Raw genomic sequence first — 11808 nt, forward strand, 5'->3', positions numbered from 1 at the left:
TCTTGCTAATGTTACCCTTGTGTTTCTTCCTCAATTTTGAGCCCCTCTAGAATAAGGAACCATTCTCTCTTTTCTCCCCCCACCATGAACTTTGAGAACTTTTTTGTTAAAAAGCAATACTGTAGATACTGTACATGTGCTTTAATAATATTTCAGAATTATGTATCAATTTATGAAAACTGTCAGCGTTGTTTGTACGCAGAAAGTGTATAAAATCACTATGACTAATCATGTTTTTCTGCAAAATAACTGAATAGCAGCTATAATTGTGTTAAGATTAAGGAATTTTAAAACATTCTTAGATATGAAAAAACAAGATTGGAAGGCAGAACAGGGGAAAACATACTTGAGGAAGAGAAACTGAAACATACCTACAGAAGCAGATTTGTGATACTTCTAGTTTAATACGTGCTCAAAAGATCAAGAGGAGCAGATATCTCATAAAGATTGATATTGCTTTGCAAAGTAATACAAGATAACACTTTAGGCCACTCATCTTCATCATATTTATTCTTAAAAAGTGAACTCCTCAATCTATTTTTAAAGGCTGTCCACCTATGCATAATACGAACAGCTAATACACTGCTTTAGCAGAGATCTGATGTGATTCTTGAATATCATCCATAATTTCATGAAACTGAAGAAGGGTGGTGATGGAAGCACACTCTCAATTGTTCCTTTTATAACAAGTAAAGGTGAGTTTAAAAATTACAAGAATAATCAGAGAAATAAGGACATAGCATGGTCTTGTAGGGAAGCTCCCATGAACAAAGGATATGTCCATTCAGCTTGAAGTACAATCAGTTTTAAAAGGTAAGGCTGTCCTAGGATTGCATCATCGTATAATACAAACATCTAATATACAGAATTTGGATTGGCACGTTGGACAAGGCACATGACTTGAAAGCCAGGTCTCTGGGTGCTGCTGGTCCTGCCGACTGGCAAACCATTTGCCCATGCAAGTCAAGCACCACATGGGACGACAGTAGCACTGTTGGCACTCTCCTTCATTGGGCTCTTGACAGTTCTTTAGAAGCTTGACATTTGCATTCGTCTGCATGCACCCAATGCATGGCTCCAGCTCCTACACAAAGACAGACAAATACGTGACTAGACAGTTATTACTGTTACTATTTATACAGCATCATGAAGGTAAATAGTATTTTACAGGGTTAGTTCTGTGCTAATGTGTACAAAGCCTTGGGTGACCTTCGGGGAGAAAGGCGGAATACAAATCCAATAAATAAAATAAATAAATAAAAGGAACAGGCCGTGCTCAACAAGCTTAAAATCTAAGGGTGTAATCCTAACCCACTTTCCAGCACCAACTTAAGAGCAATGCAGCTCCAATGTAAAGGAACAAACATTCTCTTACTTAGATGGGTACTGATTTCTCTAGGAAGATGCCTGGGGAGGCAACGCAGGAAGGGTCATTTTGGGGCACTGCAGGCAAGGAAAAGGGTCTCTCCAGGATCCTTTCCAGCCAGCTGCTTCTGGCTCTGCACCTGCTTCCACCTTCAGGCTTGCTCTCACTCACTCCTCCCTCTCGCTGCTCGCCCTCACTCCCTCCACGTTCCGCCCGCTGGGAGCTCTTCCAGGCTTCTCTAGCTGCCTGCCTGGCTGCCCAATCAGCACGCAGGGCAGGAACCAGCAACAACAGGAGCATCTTGAAGCCCCTTCGAAGGCTGCCCCTTTTTCTCCTGCTGCCGAGCGAGGCTCCAAGCCGCTGCTTCTCCCGTGCGCGCAGCTGCTGCTGCTGCCACCTGACTCCTTGGCCCCGCGGCACACCTGAGCCAGCCTCACAACACACCAGTGTGCCATGGCACAGCGGATGAAAACTGCTGCTCTAAAGAAACAGATCTTCCATCCAGAGAAAGGTAATCATGAATGAATCCTATCTAAACCAACTCAATTGTCCTGTTGATTTCAATGGCAGTTGCTTTGGAGTGAGGCTACAGTGGCTTACAGACAATATCAGTGTATCCATCTGGCCTCAAACCTGGCAGAGCCACTGTTTTACTGACTATTCTCCAAAGAAACTTGAACTAACATGTTATACATTCCTGTGTTCAATTTTGACTCCTTAAGGCAGTGGTTCTCAAACTTTCAGGGAGAGTTTAATACAAACATTCAAGTCTTTGCCTCAGAAGGCGGGGGGCAGGGGGAAGGCAGAGACGCGATGCCCAGCATCGTGCCTCTGATCTGGGCACAGGGGCGCACTGCCACTCATCACCTCCTGCAGAAGCCTCCTGGGGGTCAGGGGAGCCCAGTGCCAGCCTCAGCAGGGCTCCTCACGCAGCGCAGAGCCCTCCAGAAGGCAATCGTGACTTCTTCCTGTTTCTCGAGTGCAAAACCAGAAGTGGTCGCAATTGCCTTCTGGAGGACTCTGCACTGCATGGGAAACCCTGTTGAAGCGGCGCCGACCCCTGCGAGGTTGCTGTAGGGAGCGGTCAGTGGCAGCGTGCCCCTGCGTCCCAATCAGAGGCATGATGCTGGGCATCGCGTCTCTGCCTTCCCCCCTCCCCAACACTTAAGGGAAAACAGCACAGGGCTCTCAGGCTGGGGTGTTGCGACACAGTTTGAAAACCACTGCCTTAAGGGGGGAAAAAAAGATAAGAAAAGCAAGTTTTGAAGAGGCATGTAGCACTCTTCTTGCTCTCCTTCTATAGAATCTAAAACAGCATGCACACATCATGATCTTTAGGAGCTAACCAATATCCACTAGATTTTATAGCCAGTGCTTTCAGTGTGCTGTAATATAGCAAGCAACAGGGCTCCTGCTTCTTTGACATCCACTGAAATATTCTATCAATTAATTTTTGGAAACGTTACACTGAAAATGAGTTTAAGGCCTTCAAGGTTGAAATCCAAAATGTACTAGCCTGAAAAAAAGACTCCATGAAACCACTTAATAAGCACATGAAGGGTCAGATTCACTGAAAATAAGTCTACAAGAGCCACCAGGCTGCAGTTTATTAGCTGCCTATATAAACCTTAAAAATAAATTATTTTAAACTTATACTCTTAAAATGGCTAAAACAACAGCTGCTCTGTGATTAGACAATTTAAAAAGAAGTTAAATGGTAAAATATTTAACATTTGTACATTGGAGGAACTTCAAAATAAAAATTTCTTCTTCCCAACCCACATTCCCCTTTTGCTGAAACAGACATTTTATCTTAAGAAGTGTTCCTATCAGGTATTTTGCAGATGGAAGTGTACACTCCCAACATCCCCTCAAACACAAACTTAAATTTTACTCAGGGTTTTACTAGGGTTTGTACCTAGAATCTACCTTCAGCAGTAGGGCTGAGCTTGCATATAACCATCTAAACACACGTAGGAACTGCAAGCAAAAGAATTAAATTACATACAAAAAGCATTTCTCAGACAATTTCCGATTCAGAGAGAAAAAAATAAATCATACAATTCACATTACAGCAAGTCTTCATTAAAAGTCATTTTGTTTCAAGTAATTTCATTTCATAAGAAAAAATTTAATAATAAATTGATTCCAGGCCGGGGCCGCTGCCTGTGTGGTTTGCACATTATCCCCATGTCTGTGAGGGTTTTCTTCGGCCCATCAAGCTCACATTTATTTCAACGTTTAATATTAGAAGTGTTTTGGGTCTTTATTTAGAAGTTTGGTGGTGCTAATTGAGACAAAAATACTTAATCTTAACCCATTTCTGACCAGCACACAGATGTACACAATTGATCCCTGTTTCGTATGTGCAACATTGGGTAGAAATGGCTTTAGTAAGAAAGCCAACATAAAAAGCTAGATTTTGTATCTGTAAAATAAAACAGGATGCTTCTAGCACAAGAAGAGCAGGGCCCAGCATTGATCCTGAAAGCTTATTCAGTGCTAAACTAAGCACACTAACCCCCCTCCCAACCCTTTAATTAAATCATCCATCTATCCTTACTGTATAAAATGAGCAAAACCTTCTCTATAATAACAAATGTTAAACAACAGCATACTCACTATGAGCACACGTGTTGGCAATATAAAAACATTACAAATATAATCATCAGTCCAGAACAAGTCTTACCTGATTGCTAGGAACAGCGTAAGTCTGGTTCATCTCTGCCAAGGAGGTAAAGGTTTCCAGAAACAAATCACTGAGACTCTGATGGATCACCACATTAGCAGCATTACGGATAGGAGCATGAAGCTTCTCTCTCAGCTCTCCATATTCTGTTGAATTTAGCCTGACGCAAAACAGAATGTTATATCAACAATCTGAACAAATATAAAACTAAGGAAGCAATCCTGACCTGAGGTTAGGTCAGACCAAGTCCCCTGGGAGAGTCGCAAACATGCCGTAAAGCACGTTTGCACCTCCATGGGAGGAAGCCAGGCTGGCGCTCCGAGAAGCGCCGGCCTGCGGAGGCCACCAGAGGCCCCTATGCTGGCTTCCTCCCGGCTCCTTGCGTCGGCTCAGAAGAGCCGATGCAAGGTGACTTGTAGACATGGGGGAAGCGGGGAGGGGGAAGGAGGGAGGCGTTCCTGGGCAAGGGGAGGGAGGGCAATGGGTGGCCCCGGGGGCCGGCGTGCATGGAGCCAGAGGCAGGGCTGGGATCCGGCAGTTATGCAGGATCCCAACCCCGTCCCTGCGGAGAACGGAGCGGCTTCAAGTCACTCTGCTCTCCTCTGACTTGTGCCATCTCAGGAGGTGGTGCAAGTCTGAGGAGACCCATTGTGGCCAGCAAATGTTTCCCCTTGCCTCTGGCTAAACCGCTGCTGGCCACAATCCTGCACTGGATGCAGCACAAGCCTCCTGGTTTGCCTGTTCCAGCACAAGTTAGAATTGCGCCCTAAGTGTACAATATTTGCAAATTTAAATGTGGCGTCACCAGCTAGTGACATGACCGGATACACTAGTTATGCGGAGTACTACTTTAATATGCAGAGACAGAAAACACATTCTTACAGACAGAAACAGCTGAAAACTTGAAATCATAACGTTTTTGTAGCAACCTATGTACATGGCCAACCTTACAAAATGCACTTTTCTCTGTGCCTCTCCAGCTGGAATTGCCTTAAAACTGTCAGAGACTGAAAATGAATGTGAGCCTCTCGTTCATCTTTACACACATTACAAAATGACTGGGATGAATGGACATATCACACCTTAAGTCAGAGGTTCCCAAACTCCTCCAAGGGGGTTGGGAACCTCGTAAGTAGTGGTGGGGGTGTTGCAGGAACAAAGGGGGTGGCCACAACGGCACCACAACGATTGTGGTGCCACAGAGCCCAGTGACATTTTAACATACCTGAGAGGCTGCTGAAGCCTCCAAGAAGGTCCTGGAGGCTCACAGCCCCCTGCCTCCACATGGCTACCCTGAGCTCAAATTGCCTAACCAGACATGCACAGCCTCTGCTAGACTCAAAAGACTCTCCAGAAGCGAGAGGAGCAGAGCTCCCCTTGCCTCCAGAGGGGAGGCCCATGGACCCAATCCGTGGATAAGTGAAACAGTGGATACGGGAACCGTGGATACAGCCACGCCCTGTAAATTAGAGCAAATTGTGTAATAGGCGCTTTGTAATATTTTTCCTCTCCATTTCTACATTTGATACAACCATGAACACCAAGGTATTGTACAGAATACAGAATTCCCACATGAACTGATAAAGTCATAAGCTAGTAAAAGGTCTCTTTGCACGACAAGGTCCTCCCATTTACACTGGAATCTTGCCTCCTAAGTAGGCTCCTAGAAACCTCCCTCACTGGAAACATATTTGATTATTTTGATAAACCAGCACAAAGACTTTTGGCTGTATTAGTTTCTTGTAACTCTGGCTGTATTTTTCTTAGTTTCACTCAATCAATCAAGAACAAAAGACTAAGGACCCAATTCCACCCAACTTTCCAGTGCCGATGCAGCTATGCCAACGGGCAAGCGCTGTATCCTGAGGTGGGGGCAGTCATGGAGGCTTCCTCAAGGTAAAGGAATGTTTGTTCCCTTACCTTGGGGTTGCATTGTGGCTGCATCAGCACTGGAAAGTTGGTTAGGATTGGACCCTAAGGTTGAAATCCTATACACACTTTCCTGGGAGTAAACCCCACTGAATACAATGGAACTTCTGAGTATACGCAAATAGGATTGTGCTGCAAAAATACAAAAGCAAAACAAAAACACACTAGAAGTCTCCTCTTTCTCACTACAAGTTACAGTGAGCAGGAAGGGGAGAAACGGACTGATGTACATCTCCTCCCAATGGAAAAAGCCACATGGAAGGAAACTATTCATTTTGGAAAAATGATAAAAACCCTTGGGTCCCTAGACCAAATCTGCAGAAATCACCAGAAACAAGGATATCATTGTTCCTCAAGCAAGACTTCAGCATGAGCCTGCATGATAAATAGTGGTAACCATATTGATAGTCCAGTTCTATTCATGCTTCCTCAAAAGTAATTCTTACTGACTTCAACAAGATCTATGCCCAGGCAAGTGTGTATTGGATTGCAGCCCAATATTCTGGCTCAATTTTTTTGACCCAGTCTCTGAAGCATCAGGAATGGGGAACGTGTGGCGTGTGTGATAAAATATTATAGCAAGATTTCTTACAGTTAATAGATGCGATCAGTTATATACAGAAAAAATTAACCTCCTTAATTAACGTACATATTTAAGGTAAGCTAATTAAAGATCACACTAGGCAGTGGCGTCGCTAAGGGGTGCGGGAGACACGGGCCACACCGGGTGACACGCAAGGGGGGATGAAGTGCACTGGGGGGGTGACACGCTAAAATAGTGGTCATAGGAGCAACCCCATCATGCTATATACCGTTGGATGCGGAATTTCCAGCATAATGCAATGCAAAAAAACAGACTGAAATAGCTCCTTTCCTTCAAACGTTATAGCCAAAAAAAGGGAACAAAAAATGCATGGAACCCTATGGTAAGTGAAACCAAGCCATATAGCATGTTTACTCACGAGTAGGAGAACGTGCCTTAGTGCGTCGGAAAGGGCAGGCTGAGAGGAATCCAACAACACCAGAATGGCCCCTATCCAATGAATGCAGCCCCCAAAAAACACCCAAGAAGGAGGCCCCTCCCTCCTAGCTGCGAGTGTATTGAGTCCTATGGAAAGCAAAACTAAGCCACGCGGCCGTGTTTACTCATGAGTAGGCAGACTTGCCTTAGTTTGTCGGAAAGGGCAGGCTGAGAGGACTCCAAGGATGTCAGAATGGTCCTGATCCAATGAATGCAGCCCCCAAAAACACCAGAGGAGGTCCCTCCTTCCCAGCTGCAAGTCTACTGAGCCCTATGGAAAGCGAAGCAGCCTCACAGTCGCATTTACTCTCGAGTAGGCAGGCGTGCCTTGGCTGGTGGTCAGGCCAGGCAAAGGGGAATGTGAGGACACCAGAATGGTCCCAATCTGATAGAGCTGGAGTGCAACAAATGTTCCAGAAGGCAGCCTCCCCCCCCCCCCCCAAAAAAAAGGAGAAAAAAGAGGCTTGAGATGGTAAGGGGAATATTTTCTATTTTGCACTTATAAAGTCAGGAGAGTTTTTATCTTCATGTGTGCCTGAAATAGAAGAACTTTAAACTGGGCACTGGGGAGGGCTGGAAATCTCACTGATTGTTTGGGGGGGGGTGTTATTGCAGGCAGGCTACAGAGAAAATTCACTTGGTGGAACACGGCTGGCTCCCCCTCATTTAATTATTTCTTTTATTTTAATTTAATTATTTATAATTATTTATTTTAATTTGCACTTCTGGCCATGACATCACTCCCAATGGGGCCTGGACAGATTGTCATTCTACAAAGTGGGTCCCAGTGCTAAAACTTTGAGAATAGCTGCAATAAGGTGTTAGTAAGTTGGCGTGTGAGTGTGTTTCTACAAGTTTGCAAAATCACTAAAATCAGAGTTTGTAGGAATAATACCATCATGTTATATATCAATCAATGTATAATTTCATGCAGAATGCAATGAAACAAACCACACTGAAATATCTGTGTTCTATCAAAAGGTACACCCAAAAAACCAGTGGGGGCAGGGCAATGGTAGATCACCACGCCCACCACCTGGGGTGTTGCCCCAACCACTGCATGGAGTGAATCCTAGCAACACCACTGACACTAGGTTGTTTTGCTATGAAATAGAGCTCTAACAATAGGATGTATTATAAAGAGTAATGAAACCCCACTCCCCTGGACATTAAGTACATTTCATACACCCATCAAATTTAAAAGTTGTTGCATTTTACCGGATATCAAAAGCCTTCACATGGGGATTAATACTGGTAACACGGATTGTGAGGAACTGTGCAGGCATATTGGAGTCTGGCAAGAGTTCATGCTGCCTGGAGTCCACCACAGTTAGATGAATGTCTTGCTGTTGGACAACATGTAAAGAGTATGTGGTCACTTTCATGATCCATGTGTCTGTAACAATTACTCGTGCTCCTGGGGCCCCAGTAGCAAACTTGTCAATCCTCCTGAATTCTGTGTTGATTGACGAAGCGACTGCTCTCCAACCTGACTGCGGGAGGGCATAAAGGGAAATCGTCCTGACTAAGGGGTGGTTACTCCAACCATTTTGTGACCAGTAATATGCTAGGATTCCAGCAATTGTCGGAGCAAGAACAGCCAGCAAGAAGAAGACTTTCCAACTTTCGGGGGCCTGATAAACACTGCAGAGCTGTTTCTCAGGTGCTGCAAAGCACATGCCAGCATAATAGCCTGCAAAGAAGGGGAAAAAGTGCTTTCAGAAGTTAAATCTCAGATATGCATGTGTTACTTATACGCCCAATGAGCAGACCTGAAATTTAGGAGCTTATGTGGATCACATTTCAATCTCATGGAAGCACCGCTTGTCCTTTCTTCACTGTATGCACTGTCTGTTGCATTTCTATCACTCGGAAACTTCAGCCTGTCTACAGCATAACTGTCTCACTGCATTACTATAGCAGCAACTTCAGCATAGAATGCACCACATGGCTGCACACCCTATTGAGTGAGCCCATTTAAAACTGTGGGAATTACTTCTGAGCAACTTTGCTTAGGATTGTACTATAAATGGGGTTACCAGAAACAAAGTGGTACAGAGACTATACCTTTAACCATTGTGTATAAAAAAGAATGTTGGCAGGTGTCGCTTTTTAAACCCTTCCACGCTGAGCTGCACCTTTCCTCTTCTATGCAATGCTTAAATGTACAGGCACTCTGTCTCTGTTTGTATCTGATAACCCTAAGGGCCTTACAGTAAGGCTAAAATCCTATGAACATTTACTTGGCAGTAAGCTCCACTAAATAAGATTTATTTCTGAACCAGCATATTATGTAGCACTGAACACTAATCTGTTTCTACTACTTTCTATCCCTGACAGAGGTTTTATACTATATGTCTGCAAAACTCATGTGACTGAGATCCCAATCCTATGCATATCTACTCAGAAGTACATCCCCTTATAGTCAATGGGACTTGCTCCCAGGAAAGTCTGGATATGATTGCAGCCTGAGGCATCTGTGGAGAAAAGGAATGTCGCAATAGGAAAGGGGAAATGACTAGGAGAAATGAAGGTGGATTCGTTGAATTTCTACCTGGCATGAAACAATTAAATCTACAGCAGCGTTTCTCAACATTTGACCTCCGCCATAACACTACACATGATCCACTGATTCAAAATACCACAGGCAGTAACTGATGATTACATCATTCCCAGTTACTTCTGGGTTGGGAGGCCAGATGTGACAAAACAACCACCAGTAAGAAGCTCAGGGTGGACAGGAGAGCTTTCTCAAGTTTTGGAGATGTCTGCTTTGGAGCCCCCTACCGCTGTTTGTTGGGTAGTGGTCCTGGTCTCACTGCAGGGCATCAGGTGTCCAGGGTCCCACAAGTACCACCAGACACCACCTAAAGTACCACTGGTTAAGAAATACTGATTGACAGAAATTCAGGGAGAGGGGAGAAAACAACATCTGTGGAAACATTGAGGACACTAGAATTCAAGCCTACTCATAACTAACTCTCATTATAGTCAATGGGGCTTACTCCCAGGCAAGTGTGGGTAGGATTGAAGAGCCCAATCCTATGCAAGACTACTCAGAAGTAAGTCCCATTACAGTCAATGGCACTTACTCCTATGCAGGCGTGGACAGGCAGCAGCCCTAGTCGTCTCTCCCTGCCACACCCCCTCAAGTGGCCCGGGGCCAACTTCCACGTCCGCCCAGCCACGCCTCGCTCCTGGCCCTTGGCCGGCTGCTCGCTCACCGAGGGGCAGGAGGCTGTGGGCCACCAGGGTGCCGGTGCCTCGCCGCAGGTGGTACTGGACGAAGGCCGCGTCCTCGCTGCCCAGCCAGCCCCCCAGCAGGTTCTGCACCGTCAGGCCGGCCAAGTGGAACTCGTTGGGGGGAAACACGAAGCACACGGCCAGGACCACGTAGGCCAGCGTGAAAGTGGCCGCGGGGCTCTCCATGGACTCTCCCGGGAGACTCCCCCTCAGCCCAAGCGCCGTCCCCAGCAGAACTTGGGAGCCCGACGTCGCCCCGACACGGGCCAGCATCTGCCGCGCTGCTTCCCGGGAACCATAGTTCAGCAGGCAGGAAACTCTTGGCCAAACTAGGACTGCAAGGATATGCCGCGCCGCTTCCTGGGAACTGTAGTTTAGGAAGCAGGAACCTCTTGGCCAAACTAGGGTTGTAATGATATGCCGCGCTGCTTCCTGGGAACTGTAGTTCAGCAGGCAGGAACCTCTTGGCCAAACTAGGGATGTAAGCCTCTGCACACTTTTCCTGGGAGTAAGTGCAATTGAACACAATGGGACTTACTTCTGAGTAGACATGCATAAGTTAGGGCAGCAGACTCAAAAGAGTGACAGGCAGGATTTGCAGTTGCTGCCTGTCTGCCTGCCACACCACCCATGCTCTGGCAGTTCCACCACAGCAGCAAAGTCAGAAGGCTGCCCATGGGCGACTCCCACAGAGCAAACTTCTCTAAGCCCTTTCTGCAGCAGCAGGGCTGCATGGGTGCAAAAAGACAGCTGGCGGGCGGTTGTCCCTTGCAGTGTGATGCTCAACTTGGAGAACACAGCATTGCAATGTCAATGAAATGTACTGTTCATCACCACACTCTTCCATGTACATCTCTCAACTGAGACCTACACTTCCTGAAGCTGATGAAGGGCCCAATCCCATCCAACTTTCCAGCTCCAGTGCAGCTGCAATGCAGCCTCAAGGTCCCATACCTTGAGGCCTCCATGACTCCCACACCACTGCAGGATGAAGCATATGCTCCATTGGCACAACTGTATCAGCCCTGGAAAGTTAGATACAATTTGGCCTTCTATCTCACTGAGTTTAGTGAGCATTAGGGCCCCATCTTATATATGTCTACTCAGAAGTAAGTCCCTTTATAGTCAGTGGGGCTTACTCCCACGTAAGTGTGGCTTCAGGTAAGGTAACTCCCACTTTCCTATGGGACTCAGTAGTCATGCATGGTACTGGGCTGCTAGTCCCTAGTGTTTAGGATTCCCCCAGACGTTGTTACTTTCCAGCTGCGACCACTCAACTACTACACAGAGGCAAGTTTCAAAATGGGCCATCCCATTGCTGAACCGACAGTCAGACCAGACCAGACTGATTGCTGAATCAGACCAGGCTGCAAACCTCTGCACACTTTCCTGAGAGTGAGCTCCACTGAAACCAACGGGGCGTGCTTCAGTGCAGACGGAGCCTCCTCCGCCGAGCGCCGCCTAGTGGAGGAACCCCATTATGACGCCCTCAGAAGGATGCCTGTCACGTAGTGGGCCAAGCCTGGTGGAGGCGCGCTCTGGGGTCAAGTGATCTCTGAC

At 46.2% G+C, this 11808-nt stretch overlaps 1 protein-coding gene across 1 annotated transcript; it reads right to left on the reverse strand.

Annotated features, from left to right (window-relative positions):
* Nucleotides 1-297: 297 nt before the first annotated feature.
* On the reverse strand, nucleotides 298-10566 carry TMEM129 (transmembrane protein 129, E3 ubiquitin ligase). The gene is made up of 4 exons (XM_066621723.1): nucleotides 10230-10566; nucleotides 8224-8698; nucleotides 4056-4215; nucleotides 298-1084 (listed from the first exon to the last, which is right to left on the reverse strand). The coding sequence occupies exons 1-4, from the start codon at nucleotides 10519-10521 to the stop codon at nucleotides 836-838; spliced, it is 1176 nt and encodes a 391-aa protein (XP_066477820.1). The 5' UTR covers nucleotides 10522-10566; the 3' UTR covers nucleotides 298-835.
* Nucleotides 10567-11808: the final 1242 nt, after the last annotated feature.

This window comes from Tiliqua scincoides, chromosome 3 (genome assembly GCF_035046505.1).
Source record: "Tiliqua scincoides isolate rTilSci1 chromosome 3, rTilSci1.hap2, whole genome shotgun sequence".
Taxonomy (NCBI): Eukaryota; Metazoa; Chordata; class Lepidosauria; order Squamata; family Scincidae; genus Tiliqua; species Tiliqua scincoides.

Coding starts and splice junctions, on each gene's coding strand:
- TMEM129 (XM_066621723.1), bottom strand. CDS start 10,521: ATGCTGGCCCGTGTCGGGGCGACGTCGGGCTCCCAAGTTCTGCTGGGG. Junction 4,216..8,223: donor GTGAAGGCTTTTGATATCCG/GTAAAATGCAAC, acceptor GTTTTGCGTCAG/GCTAAATTCAACAGAATATG. Junction 1,085..4,055: donor ACGCTGTTCCTAGCAATCAG/GTAAGACTTGTT, acceptor GTCTTTGTGTAG/GAGCTGGAGCCATGCATTGG.